Source organism: Sinocyclocheilus grahami, unplaced genomic scaffold, assembly GCF_001515645.1.
Source record: "Sinocyclocheilus grahami isolate Dianchi unplaced genomic scaffold, SAMN03320097.WGS_v1.1 scaffold1476.1, whole genome shotgun sequence".
In the NCBI taxonomy this organism is placed as follows: domain Eukaryota; kingdom Metazoa; phylum Chordata; class Actinopteri; order Cypriniformes; family Cyprinidae; genus Sinocyclocheilus; species Sinocyclocheilus grahami.
Genome location: NW_015506655.1, coordinates 22,495 through 40,277, shown reverse-complemented (window position 1 = coordinate 40,277; position 17,783 = coordinate 22,495). Strand labels below are relative to the sequence as shown.

The window sequence follows — 17,783 nt, the reverse complement described above, 5'->3', positions numbered from 1 at the left end:
CCTGTGTGCGTGTTGTTTTGAGCCATTATAAAGTGAGGGAAGACAATCATTGCAAATAAAAACAAAGCCTTGAGGGACCAAAGTGTGATCTGTCCTGGTGGTCTATTCCTTATTGTCACAACCTTGTTTTGTTGGAGGATTTTTATTGGGCATTACAAAGAAACATGGCAATTGAGGGGGGACAGGATCAGGCTGGATTTGAACCTAGGATCTGGACTAGAGGTTTTGCTAAAATGTATCCTTCTGTAAACATAAGGGATGAACAGAACTGCTTTATGCTACATATGAGAGCAACAAAGAAACATGAAGTAATGCAAAAAGATGAGAAAGAACTTAAAGGATACTGGTAATGTCTGCACCATGTTGACCCAGTTCAGGGCTTAACACTGCGAGAAATTTTTGGGCCAGTTGGGCTACATTGTCACAGAAAAACATACATTTATTGATTTGTTTTTATGACAGTCAAACTTGGGTATATAGTTTTTCTTAGATTTATTCTTCAATATTGCTTTAAATTTGGTTGATTTGACACCAAGAATGTTATCAAGCTGGGTCACATAAAGGTTTTTTGATGGTTTAAAAATGACTTGTTGAAAGCACCAAATTAGTATTATTTTGCATTGTATGCCATTGTTTTCAAAGATTGTTAATGAATTTAGTCCTATGAATTTGTAAAGTAGTTATTTTTTGCATTTTTAATATTTTTTAAAATATATTTAAATGGTAAAGCCGGTTCTGTGATTAGTAGTAAATCTCCATCACCTGCTTTCAGGTGGAGCAGCATTTACTACACAGAGTCGTAGTTCTCTGACAAGCTACGCAAAATCGCGTTCATAATCGCAGACGATTTAGTCGCACGATTATGAAATCGAAGAAAACGTTCTGCGATTATGAAAGCTGTTTGCGTAGCTTGTCAGTGAACTACGGCTCTGTGTAGTAAATGCTGCTCCATCTGAAAGCACATGAAAATACCACATTTAATAACATGTTTTTTACTCCAAACTCACTTCATAACGTCAGTCATGTGTTTGAAGTAAATCCTTCTGTGAGATGATGTGGCTTCTTACACAGAATAAGGCACGCAACATATTTCATAGTATTCTAAGCAGTGATAAAGGTTATGTCGATTAGCATTGCATTATTATATACTTTGTTATAATAAAAATTATAATAAGACAAACTCAGATAAACCATATATTGGCGTAGTCGAGTGTTTATTAGTCACGTTGAATTAATCAAAGCAGTTAAATCTTCTGTTTATTCAGCAACCGCTATAGGGATTTCCTGGGTTTCTTCTGCGAGGCGTATTTGGAGTTTCAGAGCGAAAGCGCCCTCTGGCCTTCGGATGGTGATTTACTGCTGATCACAGGACCGTGCGTCACTGAATGATACGCATGAAAATGGACCTTTGACATTTCCACTGTCGACGGCCTCTTGCACTGATCCGTATCGACTTTAGACGCTGCCTGATATAGCCTGAAGTGATTGCTGACCTCTTTCAATGTTCTTGATATCTCTCTGCTATCTGATCCCTCTTTACATGCAGATTCATGTTGAAACACATTTCATTGCCTAATCTAATAGAGGTTAAAACCACGCCCAAAGCACAAGCACTCACTGCACCACCGATGATGGAACAGTGAATTTGAGCGAATAAATGAAGCTACCCATCCATGCGGACCCATGACCTTTTACAGCTGTAAATATGGTTCACTTCCACCACAATGTTGTCGTCTGATTAATGGAAAGGTCCCCGATATGATGCGCCGGGACACAGTTTAACAAGCAGTTTCATCAGGCTGCTCGGAGCACTCTTAATTGGACTTGATATCATTGTCTGCATTAATGGAAATGTGCATGAAAGGGTGTGCTGCAGTGCTTCTGAACCTCAGAAATCATGTGGCTTCAATAGGTTTATTCACATAAGCCCTGTGTCTGTTTCTATTAGATTGGAGATGTTTTTCAACATTGTGCCGTAAATGGGGCCAAATGCAGTGCGAATGAGAAGACTGCTGATTGTACTCAATAATAGTGTTGTATCTTTCGGTTATTGAAGTAAAGAGTGTGGTTCATTTCAGGAGATAAAAGGTAGAAAGTGCTAATCAAGGCGCTTTTGTGTAAGGTTAATGGTGTTGAAGAAGCTCTTTGGTCGGGCTTACTCTTGAATGTGAGAAATGACTGATACACTCCTCTTCAAAAGAACATTAAAAGACAGACAGCATTCACTCATACTGCTTACGGCCAACAGATTTAATCTTTATGAGATTTATGAGACTGTGAGGGATGAAAGTACAGTCCGTTTTTTTAATACTTTCTTTCTTCCCATTTAATGTGAGCATGGGGATTGACAGACTCAGTATGATCATCTGAAAGACTACATAGAACAGTTTCTGAACTAAAGATATTTAATAACTTTTTTAAATATAAATGCAAGTTTTTTCTTTTCTGTTGCTTTCTCAAGCCTGTAAATTTCCCATCATTGGCCAGCGTGTTTGCAACAGTGGTTCAAAAGGGGAGCTCCATCACAAACTATTGCGTTTATTTTCCACACACCTCTGTATTTTGACATGTTAACGGGTGCTGAACCAGGGACTGTGGTCTTGAGTGCTGTGTATTCAGGTATGCACTCATCCGAACTGACTGCTGTTGGTAATTCAGTGATATAAATGTGCCAGGGTTGTTAATTTTGATTTATTATCTGAGTAATCTGCGAGTTCACATCCAATCCAGCCCTATTAGATTTCCCAGCATCATCATCTCTTTCCACTATATTTAATGTGATCATCCAAAAACTGACAAAGCATGAAATTGTTCAATTTTAGCAAGCAGACTGTGTCCCTTTCTCTATCAAATAGCAATCATACGTCTGGATGTACATCATGTCAGCAATTCATCCTAACTGGTTGCTGCTATGTTACATGCTCACCTAAGGCATTGTGGGTAGTGGAGCCTCAGGCTAAAGCACTCTGAGCTTCCAGGAGGGACAAACGGCTGCCATTGGCACCTGTCTCTCCTGGCACCTCAGACTGAGCTCAACGACCTATTCAGTCAAGATGATGGACGTGTTTGGAAATTTGACAAACATTCAGTGGAATCCTCAAATAATGTACAGAACATCTCAACCAAGTAGTTTTAGCCCACATGACTTGATTTTCTCACACACACACACACACACACACACACACACACACATATATATATATATATATATATATATACACACATACATAATGTAAGAAAGCAGTTTAAGTATAAATATGTTTAAGAAATAATATACTTATTTTCCCCCCAAAATGTAAATGCATTTAGTTTCTTTTTATTTTGTTTCTCGTCTTTGTATTTGATTCAAGTCCCAGTGGCAACTAATGGGGTATTTTTTGCCCAGAACTGCAGTTTGTTGTCTTTAGAGAGAGGCTTTGAGACTCAAGGTCACATCTTCTGACAGATATGCAAAATGCTGCCTGTCTGATAACATATGTACAGATCTTTACACCATGTTGGCCTCTTCTAGTACACAGGGTCAGTGTGGCTGGGTCAGTGTGCCAGGCATGCAGAAACAGCATGTGGTCCTCTTTTCTTGCCATGCCCTGAGTCCATATGTAGAGTGTTCTGCCAGTGTTGTGAACTGTTCCCATTATCTTCCCTCTCATTACTTCATCCAGGGTTACTGGGATCAGTTCTAGTATGACAGTGTGCGAAGTTAACTTTTATTGACATACTGCTATGAGTTTGGGACACACACACACACACACACACATACATATATATATATATGTATATATATATATATATATATATATACATACATAATGTAAGAAAGCAGTTTAAGTATAAATATATTTAAGAAATAATATACTTATTTTCCCCCCAAAATGTAAATGCATTTAGTTTCTTTTTATTTTGTTTGTCGTCTTTGTATTTGATTCAAGTCCCAGTGGCAACTAATGGGGTATTTTTTGCCCAGAACTGCAGTTTGTTGTCTTTAGAGAGAGGCTTTGAGACTCAAGGTCACATCTTCTGACAGATATGCAAAATGCTGCCTGTCTGATAACATATGTACAGATCTTTACACCATGTTGGCCTCTTCTAGTACACAGGGTCAGTGTGGCTGGGTCAGTGTGCCAGGCATGCAGAAACAGCATGTGGTCCTCTTTTATTGCCATGCCCTGAGTCCATATGTAGAGTGTTCTGCCAGTGTTGTGAACTGTTCCCATTATCTTCCCTCTCATTACTTCATCCCGGGTTACTGGGATCAGTTCTAGTATGACAGTGTGTGGTGAAGTTAACTTTTATTGACATACTGCTATGAGTTTGGGATGGATCCATTGATCTGCTCTAAACATGGTTTTCCCTTTCTGGGTTTGTGGTTGGCTAAGCGAAGGAAACAGTCAAGAATGCTGTTACACAAGTGAAATCAGCACTTGTGAGTGGTCTCGGAGCAACCTCTGTGGTCCTGATGTTTTAGACAGCATGAAACCACAAAATATTCGTAGTTTTAATGAATTCTTGGTTGTGGCCCAAATGGAGGCTTACTCCGGTATGAGAAAGAATCTTTCCACACTTTCAATATACAGATTATGACTATTTACACCATATTGAATCATAAATCAGTCAGGATTTTTCCATTGGCACTCATAGATGCATATGTACTTTATAATGCCCACCCACCAGAACCACAAGTTGGATCAGCCTTAATAACATTCATTTGACAGTGGAGCTGGTCTTTCGTTTGTTGTATTCTTATATAAAGAAGCATTTTATGATCTTTCCATGTGTTCATACTGATTATGGCCAAAAGTTTATAATTTTACGTAATGATTCCTAATGGGCTCATGTCATTGCATGCTAAAAATAACCACCTTTTTCGACAGTCTGTCTTCTTTCATCCAACACGAATACTAGGGGTGGGAGATATGAGCTCAAATTCATATCACGATATTTTACACTGCCCAGGTGATATCGATATTATATTGCGATATGAGAGAAAAAAAAATTACAGGCAAAATAGTTTAACCTTATATAACTAGAAAAAGGACATGGACCTGCAAAGTCTTTTTTTTTTATTGTGCCATTGTTTTTCTCAAAAAGTGCAAACGTGCAACATGAGGTAGGCCTGTATGAATTAAATTAAATTAAATTAAATATTGTGTGTTTGAGTAGGCCAGTGGTTCCCAAACTTTTTCTGTCAGGCCCCCCTTTTGTAGAGAAAAATATTTTCAAGGGAGAATATTTACTCTTATGCTCACCAAGGCTACATTTATTTATTAAAAATACAGTAAACACTGTAATATTGTCAATTTAAATTAGTTCAATCGCGCCATCTAGTGGTCTGTTATTGATACAACTACAACTTCTACAACTGATAACTGAGCGAGTCATGATGAGGTCATTAAAATGTAAAATTAATATTTTGCTTTCAATTATTTGCTTATCAGGCAAGTGACCGCATGATAAGCGGGAAAATTACGCAGTGTAGTCTTTATCACCCTGCAGAGGTTTATTTTGCAAAAAAATCTGCTGACTGTACACTATCCCTCAGCCTTGCCACGCCCCCCAGTTTGGGAACCACTGGAGTAGGCGATTTGCGCTCTGTTAATTTGGTCTGTTACGATGCTCTATGTGTTTGATTACTAATGCCTGTGTAGTACGGCGTTGCACACAAAGGACAAAAACGTTCAGCCTCAACTCTTTATCGTCATTTTTGTTAAAATTTGCAAAGCGTACCAAATTGAACAAAACAATATAAATGCAAAATTTGAATTCATGAATATATAACGGTATCCACGGTATAGCAAAATCCATATCATGGAACAACATAATACCGGTAATCACTTTCATACCGGTATAGCGCCCACCCCTACATGATACACACAGAACCTCACAGTCCACTGTACAGATCACTGCATCTCACATAATGCAGCTAATGCTTGTCCTCAGGGATTTGAGGTCACACGATAGAGCCTTCAGAATCCTTTTTGCCTCAGTTCCTTTGCAGTTTGGGACAAGTGTGATTCAGAAGGACAATGCGTTTTTTTCTTTAGTCCACTGTGCTGTGACAGACAGCAGCTCTGCGAGTGGGGAAAGTCAACTCCGCTAATGAGGGAGGACTGCAAGCCATCAGTCCTTCAGGGTGAACTGTACAACCTCAATTAATACTTCAAACAATCCCTTCTCCTTGTGCACACAGTGCTGAATGTTAGATTGAGGCCAGTACCTTTCTTTTTATTAGCTTGTCCGTGTCTACCTACTGTTCAAACATGCAAGTCATTTTGAAAAAGGAACGCCATTTAAATCATGTTCAAAAAGGTAATTATTTTGAATTCCGCAATTTCACAGTTCTCTCAAAGGATTTTCAAAGTGAAGGTAGTCCTATCCATGTACTGGTCCCACTGTAAAACACAGTTTTCATGAAAGACAATTCAATAAACTTTGAGCTTTTCACCCTTTTTTTGTGTACTGATTGACAACAGTTTTCACCAGACGCTTCTAGTGGCCTTACAGGAATTACAGTAGTTATATTAGTTTGCTTTTGTTACAAATGATTAATATGCGTGTATGTCTTGGCACAGGAGAACACCATCTATCTTCTATAAAAGTATGTTTCAGTCCTGTCACTTTTTTTTTTTTTTACATACTTTTAAATTTTTTCTGCTGTTTAAAAAAATCTTTCTTTTTGCTATTTCCACAAACAAGCTACATAGCAGCTTGAATCGACGAGGAAAATGCTTTTAAAAAATTTCAAAAGTCACGGTAATTCAAATTCAAAATGACTGAAGGTATAACACGTATCATTAACTCTAAATGTTCTGTAAAAACAACAGGAGCTTTCAGCCTGTCACCATGATGCAAACATGAAATATCAGACATAAAGTAGTAGTTCTTTACAGGTTTTTTATTCGATTGTGCTGCTTTTCCATTGTTTTTTCTGTGTAAACATGGGTGTGTTTGACTGTTACGCTCGCGTCTCTTGCAGTGTCTCATGCATGAAACACCTTTTTAAAAACACTGCGCTAAAGTTAACCCTCTGGGGTCTGAGGGTGTTTTGGGCCCTGGAGAAGTTTTGACATGTCCTGACATTTGTGCTTTTTTCAGTTGCTAATAAACATTTTAATGACTAAGTTTTGTAGCACCATAATCAGCACAAACTGGGCTACAATAATATGTGGGTTTCTAAATAAAGATTACGCAGACCAAGGCGGCAGACAGCACACCCTGTTTGTTTTCTTTATTTTATAAATGCACAAAGTTCTGTTGTTATTATGTGTGTATACAAATAAAAGTAGACCCTTTACAGATTCGATTGATGTATTGCTCTTATCTGTAAGATCAAAACTGAAAGTGTAATTTAAGTTATTTTCGGTGTTATCAGGAGAAGATGCCTCAAGTTCACTCCCATCTTCTTCCATGTTTTACCTATTCCACTGCCTGCGTCGCATCTTTGTCAGCACAAAAGCGTTCTGTGTGAATGGCGCTTAGCCTATATTAATGGTCCTTCACAGAGCGCGTCACACGTGAGCGGTTAATCACGTGCGCCGACATGCGGTTGGATCATTCGTTTCTTTTTACTGTTATCACCGGCATATTGTCAAAGTGTCTAATTCTAACATTTGGTAATATTTCTATTCAAAATCGTGATTCCTTGATTTCTAAAAAATACAATCGTGGCAAAACAATAAATTCGAATTAATCGAAAAAAATCGGGAAAATCGCCCAGCTCTATTAGCTAGATATATATACAAATATAAAGCAAATGTTTAGTTCATCATCACTTGTTTTGGAAGGGAGGGCTGAAAGAAGGATGGAAGGATGCGTTTGTATGCCTGTTCTCCATGAGCCGATGAGGCAGTGAGCTAATCTCCTGGGCAGGCGTTTGATTCAAGCCAAATTAGCTTTTCACACTTGTTTTAACCTGCAATTGGACACATCAGCAGAAGTGAGGAAGGAACTTGTTGCTGTCTGGTTGCAAAGCCGTCTGGTGTGTGTGTGTGTGTGTGTGTGTGTGTGTGTGTGTTTGAGAGAGTAAGGTCTTCTCTTAGGGAGGGATGGATGACTGATTTGATTGTTGCTGTGAGACACAGCTGGGACCAGGACACCTTCTGTGATGGCAACCCGCTTTATTTCGGCCTTTCCTTTTCTCCCCTGAGAGAACAACGGCAGAGTGTGCAGTGCTGAATGGCATCACTGTGGTTTCAGGGCTCTTTCAATGTCTGATAAACACATACACAAGCTAATCATGGCCACAAACTGTATATGAGGATGCTGACTATGTCCCAGGTATTTCATAATTCTGTCTCAGTCGATACTTTGCAAACTGTCCTAACCAGGAGCGAAGTGATAAATCAATATGATCTTTTTCATATTAATCTGATTTTGTCTTTGGACATTTTGTCGGTTGCTTTCCATTTTTGACGCATAGTGCTGGATATTTTATTGCTATATTTTGTCTCAGTGTTTTGCATCAAATGATGACAAAAAGGTGACTGCAGACCTGGTACTTTGCAAATAAGACTGTTTTATTTGAAAAACTAATATTTTTCACAATATAATATATTAAAATGTAATATTGTGAAATATTATTACAAGTTAAAATAATGGTGTACATTTATATAATGGTGTTTTATTTCCATAATGGCAAAGCTGTAACATTATTCATGCATGTAATATTATAAATGTCTTTATGGTCAGTTTTGATAAATTTAGTTTGTCCTTACCGTGTGTCTTTGATTAATCATTTAATCGCATAAAAAATATATAATAATAATAAAAAATAAAAACTTACTGAGCTCAAACTTTTGAACAGTAGTGTACTTCCAGTCACAGAAAATTATTTTCTTTTTCTTGCACAGTGAGCATGATGTGGGAGAGGATGACATATATGACTGCGTCCCCTGCGAGGACGATGGGGACGACATCTACGAGGACATCATCAAGGTGGAGGTTAGACAGCCCATGGTGAGTGAGACACCATACGGACAACGCTCATTGGTGCGTGTGCGAGAGAGGATCTAGATGGATTGTTTTCTTTTCATTTTCCCTCGGCTGTGCGCGAGTTCACTTGCTCTGCTTACATTTGCTGCTTTGCCTCCTTAATGCTGCAGATAAGATACATGCAGGTAAGTGTCACGCTGAACCGCACATGATTCTCTTATGCTCCTTCAGTGGTCCTCTTTCCTTTCCTTAAAATGTGTGTCGACACAAGCCCTTGAACCATTTATGCATATATGAAGAACTTGCTGAGCGGGTCTAGAGTCTCACTCTTATTGACAGTTCGTTGAATTTCCACAATTTTATTTATTAAAGGAATAGGTGACCCAAAAATAGATAAATATATACAATATTTTGTCAATGAATATTTTACCCTCAGATGTTTTAATAAATGTTTACGCTGCTATTTTCCGTGCAGTGAAAGCACATGATGACCAGGAACCTAAAAGACCTTGATAACACCTAAAATCTTATTTGTGCATGTTCATTTTTAAACTTGCCAATTGAAGATATTTCACGCCGGACCATTGTTTTGCATATGTTTTGTAAGTTATCAGGACAGACCAGTTTGCATATGCAGAAACATGGGGCCTCATTTCTAAAATGCGCATTTGATCGGATTTGATCCTGAATACCCTCGATTCTATCCTACATGAAAAGTGAGGAACAAATCTGCATTTATGAAAGCAGAAGCTGACATGAAAATGTTCTTATGTGTACACCAACTGTAGAACATGTGTACAAATGTTTCGACTCCCATAAACCAATAATTCAGTTAATTCAACATTGTTTATGAAAATAAACTTGCAATATGCATTAATATCACTTTTTGGAGCTTTACAGCATGTGGTCTCTGCTTTCTAAAACAAGTTTGAAAACTCACTAGCATTACACCAAAAACAAATGATTATGCTTAATGTTTGATTAGGTCTATTAGATCTCTTTATATGTTAATTTTATGGAAAGCAGCAGTGTGAACATTCTGCAAAACATCTGCCTTTGTGTTCCACGGATGAAAGAAAGGCATGAGGGTGAGAAAACAACATCAGACTTTATTTTTTTGATTAACAATTATTTTTAAGATTTGGGTAATTTTATACTTTTTAATATTTGGGATGTACTGCATTTATTATCCTTTAAGTTACATCATATTTTTTCATCATATTTAAATCCACTGTGCAAAATAAATAAAAATGCTAGCAGTTATTTTGTGGCAGGAGCGTCTTCATTTTGCTAGAAATGAGAAAGGAGGGGAGGCTGACTCTGTGCTAATGTCCGTCTGAGTTTAAAGTGTGTGCTGTCACACCGAGTGAGCTAATGTTAAGTTATATTTAACCCACAAGGGAGGAAATCCCTCCTGCAGACTGAGAAAACGGTTGGATCCCGCCTTCATAGAGATACGCACAATCTGTATCATCAGACAGATGCTACAACAAGGGCACATTAGATTCTCAGTGGGACAAATACAGCCACTCAAATGAGGGAGAGAAAGAAACATGTCAGAGACCAAGACAGAGGTGTTTCTAAACTGCTGTTGTTTCGCATGTTATATCCTCTTGATCTTCTATACGTCAGACAATTTCCAGATTTACCACAATAGCCACTGGAGTTTCACAATGCCCCATTATTCAGTGAAAGTTCCCAATCCTGGCTGCTTTCAGTGTTGCTAGGTGGACCTTTGGAAGGATTTCCCCCCCCTTTTTTGTCCATCTTGCTCTCTAACGAAACAATTGTTTGTGATCTTGAATTTCTCTGGATGTGGGCAGGTTTGCTTTGGCCTTGTGCACCGCCAGGCCCAGATGTTTAAATGTGTGTTGTGATGTTCATTCCAGCTCTCGCCTTCAGCTGGCGTGCACCTTCCCCCGGCTCCAGCGTTATCGCCACTTTCTTAAACAAGCTTGCAAACCCGCTCGCATTACACCAAGAGCCAGAGATTACTCTTAATCAAATGCATCATGTTCTATTAGATCATTTTCTGTTGTTATTGTTTTGTGAATTGACCTCATTTAGTTACTCAACCCTCATCAAAACCACATTTATGGCTTTCCTACAGTTGTTCTTTGTGCTTTAGACTTAGACATGGATGTTGTTTTGAATGAATGAAAGACTGAATTCTTGCTTGAACCTCAGCGTTTTAACCTACAGTCCTTGTCAACGTTACCCTTGAGGTTTTGTTGTGAAATACTCTCTGTCCACCTCTGTCTTTTACTGTAGTGTGCTTTGGCCATCCTGATTGTGACCTGAATTCCCTTAAATTGCAGTTCGGTACCTTGTACAGGTGTTTAAAGGTGCTGAGCTGGCATTCTGCAGGACAATACCAACATGGTTTGTGTGTCTTTTTCTTCTTCCCATAACAGAAAATGGGCATGACGGAAGATGATAAGAGAAACTGCTGCTTGGTGGAGATTCAGGAGACAGAGGCAAAGTACTACAAGACACTGGAGGACATTGAGAAGGTGAGTGGAGAGCATAGAAAGATTTAGAGCTGGAGAGAGTGGAAATGAAGGCCTGGAATTGGGTCAAGGTCTTGATAGGGTTCTCTGCGGATAGTGCAGTAACTCAAAATAGATGGAGGGAGAGGACAAAAGATGAGAACTGAGCTCTAGGTGACAAGTGTTCTTAAGTGGCTTGTTGAATTATTCTAATACCTTAAAGTCAACTTGAAAATTAAACTGAACTTTCCATTTACTTTCATAATACAGTGCGTGCATAATTATTAGGCAAGTTGATATTCTGATTTTTTTTCCAAGCACATTTTACCAATACCAAACCACATTAATCTTAATAACTACTATTAATTTTGTATTTAATCATTTATAATTGATATATAATTGTAAATGAAGGCTAGAAGTAAAAAAAAACTCAGGTGTGCATAATTATTAAGCAGGTTTTCTTTTACAGATAAAATTAGCCAAAAAAGAGATAAAAAAATCAATAAATGCCCATGAGAGAGATGTAATACTAATGCAATACTAGAATTTGCAACGTTAAGGCATGACCATTTGACAGTGAAATGCTTATTGGGTCAGAAAAAAATGGTGGAGAAGAAAAGATGCATGTTAACTGCAAAGGAATGAAGAATTAAGGTGAAGAATTAGGTGTGAAACAATTGGGAACCATTTAGTCTCCAGCACAACGATTTTCCAAGACGGCAACCTAGCTGGAGTCTCCAGAAGTTCTCAGGTTCTTAGAGACTTTTCTTGGGTAAAAAAACCCTAAAAAACATTATCCTCTCTTAATAAGAATACCATCCTGAAGTGTTGTGAAATACACTATTATGACAGATAAGTTGAGAGTAACTCTTGAAGGACCAGCATCATATCCTCTTGTACCACCACTCTTTTAAGAATTTATCTTCCAGAATCTGGTAGTAAGTTTTGGGAGTTCATTTTTAGTCCATCTCCTATCCTGAAAAGTCTGTCTTGCAGAGATGGAATAAAAATTAACTCCTTTGCCTGCAGACAGGGCAGAAATGCCATGCACTGTCCACAAAGTGAGAAATCGTGTCCATTTTGTAAATCAGTACAGTTGGCACGAGATTGAATCTCACCCTGGAGCTATTGCATGCACTCATGCTTGTATGTACAAATCGTACAAACTTGAATGTGTGATGTTTTCTTCTGCCCTGTTTCCAATTGTGCTGTCACATACTACAGTACACACAGAATTTGAAGCGTGACAAAATAAGCCAGTGTACTGTTATTAGAGGTGATGAATCCCTGTCAAAACAGTGAGAGGTCATGCAGATTTCATATTCCAGACAGAGGCTTTGTTTACTGATTATCACTTGATTAATTTCTTCCTAATTAAGCCAAACGTGTCAGTGTTGCTCTGAAATCCCTTTCTGCTTTGCAACTGAAACAAATAGATGCATTTGCCAGGATTTCTCGGGGTTTATTATCTTTAAACAGCCTGCCTGCAGCCATGCTAGACAAATAGTATTTGACTTTTGTTTGTCAAAAACAATTACCAAATCACAACAAGGTGTAAGCAGTCTTATTACCTGTGTTTGATTGTATGCTTTGACTGAGTAAATTTAATAAATTAATTTTGTTACATGTGCCATTTCTGGAATTTAGTTCTGATTTTTCTGCTAAATATTATAGGACATTTATGGGATTTTCTTGTCTTTTACCTTTTTAGAATTATATGATCCCCCTAAAGCAAGTGTTAACACAGCAGGATATGGAGGCCATATTTGTGAATTTAGAGGTGAGTGATCATTTACTGTATACATTTACCATATTTTTGTAGTATTTTGTAGTAACTTAAATGTTGACTTTACTGATTATTATGTACGTGTTGCCTTTAAAAAAAAAAGTGAGTTTAATATTTTTTAAAGATATTTGTTAAGATATACATGTCTTAAAACAATTTAAACGTTTACATTTTGGCAACGCAGACAGATGGGCAAAAGCTTGTGTCTGACAGCAAATGAATAATTCTGATAGGGCAAAAGTATGGTACAACAAATGGATAAATAATGCTGGGCTGACAATTCTTGGCAATTCTTATACAGGACATCATCAAGGTCCATTTTGCTCTGTTGAGGGCCATTGACCTGACCATGGTGAGCGGGGGCAATGGCTTGGGAAAGATCTTTCTGGACTTCAAGGAGAGGTCAGTACCTTGATGGAGTATTTTGGTTTATCACTGTCAGTACTGTTATAACATCTCTCCCTTTTGTCAACACCTTAAGCCTCTGTTGAGATGAAATGACCTCAAGTGAAGGAGGCAAATTCTTGCTGTTGTCGCCCACCCTAAGAAAATCCATCACACCAGCAGGGCCTGACTGCAGCAGCCCAGCTATTTTAAAATAAATCCTCGTCAGAGCCCACAACCCAGAGGGCTTAGAAAGAAAATAGACCTGTCTGCGAGAGTCTGCTGCTTTAGAGCTGAACGCTTCCTGTTTTGAGTGCTCTTTTCTGTCTCCTGTAGTTGCTGTATCAAAAATCAATAACCAGATAATAGAGAATGTTTTAGCTACTTTATCCACAATAGATGACAGATACCCAGGGGCTCTAGTAAAATCATAACACCATTTCATCTACCAAAGGATTTAGCCAACTGCTATACAGCCTCTTTCTTTTTACAGGTCATTTTTTTACATTTGTCTTTCTAAAAACTGTCATAAAAGAGCATGACCTTAAAGTAATAGTTTACCCAAAAATGAAAATTATGTAATTTACACACCATTGAACCCCACTGACTTTTACTGAAGAAAAAAATCATTGAGACACTTTTCAAATTATCTTCTTTTGTGTCTGCCTTTAATACTGCACTCTTATTTAAACAGCGGACAATATTAAGATGCAGAGGAGTCATATTCTCTCTGAAGTTAGAATGAGAGCGGCTGTACCCGGTGTATTCCAGGTCACTGGTCTGGGACCGCTGCTGATTCAGCTCAGTAATGTGCAATTTCCCTGCAGTTCACTTTGGATTGAGAAACACTGAGGCCTGACTAAGTGACAGGCCCTGTAACAGTCAGCTTATTCTAGTAATGCTACACTGCATTAAACTCTGTGTTATCAGGCATTACTGAGAACCTCTGAATCCATATTTCTGTATAAGAGTTCTGCTCTTGCTGTGCTCAGCACAATTGCTGTTTTTTATCCCAACTGGGACCTACTTAATAAAACCAAGTAGGTGTAACACAAAATTATGACCTCACTGCAATTAGAGTGCGTCCTCAGAGATGAGAACTTTGGTCTAGTGTTCTGGTTTATTAAGCAGCCAGATGATCTTGCAGTAATATCTTAGGAATTAACATTGCTGCAATTCTTGGATCATGATCTCCAGGGGCGCAGTGTTATCAGACACCAGGGTTATAAAAATCGTCTTTGTTATACTTGCAGATTTTGAGGAAGTCAATGTTCTAGACTTGGAGCAACTTTACTTCAGTGGACATTTTTGAGCTTTTTAATATCACAATAATGATTTTAGACTTGCATCAGATGTAATTCAAGTCTGATATTAGTGTATATCTATGATTTGAAGTGGACATGGGATGAAAGTAAAGATAGTAAACTCCCAATATTAATGGGATTAGCACAAAATGAATAAATCAACTTTAATAATCATCATTGGCAGCTAGCTGGCTTAGTTCAGCATCATGTGGCAGACAGCAAGCTTCCAAAATGTCCTTGTATTTGAACTATTGTTCACTTAAAAATGAAAATTCTGTCATCTTTTATTCATCATCATGTGGTGAGCATCTTGTATGAGACATAATTCAAAACATATTTGTGTTCCCCATAAAAAAAGTAATCACTTTTGTAATGCAAACGTTTGGAATGATATAAGGTTGATTTTTAGTACTGTAAATGATGAGAACATTTTAATGTTTGGCTCAACTATTGCTTTAAGGGTACTAAGTGTGGTTTGTTTCTAATTTTCAGTTTTTCTAATAGTCAAATCTGTCATTATTTGCTTTTATATCAATAACTTGCATTGCTTTAATGTGCAAGATACTTAGTGTTGATTTCGTGTTGACTTTAAAGTCCTCAGAATGCCCTTTATAGCAGCCACTTGTTCTAATGCACATTAAAGACTTTGTTTCTCTTTTATCTTCCTCTCTGCTGTAGACATCTAATTTAACCTCCGCTTGAGTGCTTCCATAGATATCTTATCTCTCGGGTGGGTAAATGACTTTTCCCAATGAGAATTACAGTATAGGCTCTTGCGAGAGGAACTGAGACTTTGTTCTGCATCAGATTCATTGAATACAGCAGCTGCGGGGAGCATTTGCATTCTCACAGGGAGAGGCTGATCTCTACATTACTGTGATGTAGGTAATGATAATCACAGGTTCGTTTTCAGTAATGACTGCACGCAAAATCTTCTGTAAGATCTAAATGTTTTCTTTAAACTCCCATTAACTGAAGCAAACCCACTCAGAATGTTTATATGCTATTTACAGTTGTTTAAGTTGGTGACAGGGATCGATCGCTTCCAAAAAAAAGCACGGAAAAGAATAGAGATTGAGGAGACAGCCCTATTGTTTCCATTTGTCAGTTTGCATAGGTAATTGGCCCATTACAAGGCTTTCCTCGAGCCCAGCAGGCAGCATCACGCAGAGTTGGCTTGACAGCACCGCCTCTCTCGCCCGCACTCTTTTGTTTATGTAATTCTGAGCCTGTCATCTCATTGAGCCAGTCTTCCGTGGGTGCTCGCACTAACATGCACTTTGGCACGACATTACAGTGGTGCGGCCCTGTTCTGACACGCATGGCCATTTCTCTATGTCTTATCACTGGACATTCTTTCTTTCTGCTTGATTTTATTTCTTATGTTCCTCACCTCTTTGCCTGTCTATATTGCGCACCACCATCAATAATTTTATCTCATGCTCACTTACTCTCAGTTCTCTTTGAATTAGCTAATTCTCAGTCTCAAAATATGGCTGACACTTTGCAGGAAATGACAGTCTAATAAGAAAAAGAAAAAAAATATTTGTGCAAGAGAGAGTGTGGCTTTTATAAAAGTTTTTCCTCACAATGATATCTGACAGGATATATTTACATTTGGTGACATTAAGCATTAAATAACGCTGAGTATTTTTGGCAAATTATTCATTTCATTAAAGCAGGGCTGCGTCGTTCGCCTTTGCAATTTTTCATCTGATTGGCATGTTTCTGTTTTTCATTATGGGATGCACAGTCCCTCTCCCTTTCCTTTCAACAAAGAGAGAAATGGCCAAGGGATTTGGCCGTTGTGCGGTTGCTATCTTCCACACCTCCGTCCATTGCTCCAAAAGCCCAGCTGCCTTTAATTAATTTTGTTATCTCCACTTGTAAGTCCCTGTGACCTTTTGCGGCGCTGCGTTCCATAGAATGAAATAATTGAGAAGCTTTTCAGAAGCTGTTGACACTGTGAAGGGCATATTGAATAGTGAAAATACCATCTTGTTTTTAAAAAAAATCATCAAGCTGCTTTCTAAGACGCTACCTCGAGAGTGCAAAGCAAATCACAGCTTTTAAACTGTCACAGAGGTCGTTAAAGTCTCAAATGGGATTTTTTTTGGGAGTTTTATTTCCAAACTAATTTATGTAATACTGCCGGATTGAGCTCAGAGTTGCTGAGGAACATTATTAGTTGGTTTGCATTGAGATTGAGCCGCTATTCACTTCGTGCGGTCTGTGTTAGAGTGAAGGTGAGGGGTCTTCAATGCCTCATGTTAGAGACTATTACTTCTCTCACCGACCTGTCACTTCCACTTTGCTTTGCGTTTTCCTCGCTGGCCTGGGTCTTTTCCAGTGGACAGATAGAAGCTGGAAGGAGAGTGTCTATACCAAATTGTATTTTCTGTGAAATAACATGCATGACAGCTTTGCCATAATGAGAAAGTTGGTGCGGCGGGTGATTGCCCCAGAAGAGAGTTGAATTCAAAGAGCATGTGTTTACACGGCAATGGCACAGGTTTTCACCCGGGGGAATATTCACACTTAAGAAACCCAGGGCTTTTTCTCTCTCTCTTTTCTTCTCGATCACATCCCACCCTCATAGTCTGAAGTGCCAAAAGAGGAGGAAACCAGGATGAACTTTTAGAGAAGAGCATGAATAGCCTTGACTGTTTTGCCATTGCAGTTGTCAAGATGTTGCATGTCTAAAGTTGACTGGCATCATAAAGCCAACGAGACAGTGGCAACACACATTGCAACATTTCTTTTCATTTCAGCACCTTTCTCTTACAACTCTGATGCCTTTGGGGAGGTGGAGGCCAAGTGTTTAGCACTCCAAGCTGGATCAGTCAACAGAATTGTCTTCATAAAGAGCACATTCCTTGAGGCTGCACTGCT

The 17,783-nt window shown here is 38.4% G+C and overlaps 1 protein-coding gene across 1 annotated transcript in view; it reads left to right on the top strand.

Moving 5' to 3' along the window:
* vav2 (vav 2 guanine nucleotide exchange factor) overlaps window positions 1-17,783 on the top strand; it is a 145,878-nt gene that overhangs the window by 108,768 nt on the left and 19,327 nt on the right. The window contains exons 4-8 of the mRNA XM_016256792.1: window positions 8,847-8,985; window positions 9,099-9,113; window positions 11,343-11,441; window positions 13,129-13,197; window positions 13,505-13,605. Of these exons, the coding sequence (XP_016112278.1) occupies window positions 8,847-8,985; window positions 9,099-9,113; window positions 11,343-11,441; window positions 13,129-13,197; window positions 13,505-13,605 (423 nt within the window). The remainder of the gene's footprint in view (window positions 1-8,846; window positions 8,986-9,098; window positions 9,114-11,342; window positions 11,442-13,128; window positions 13,198-13,504; window positions 13,606-17,783) is intronic.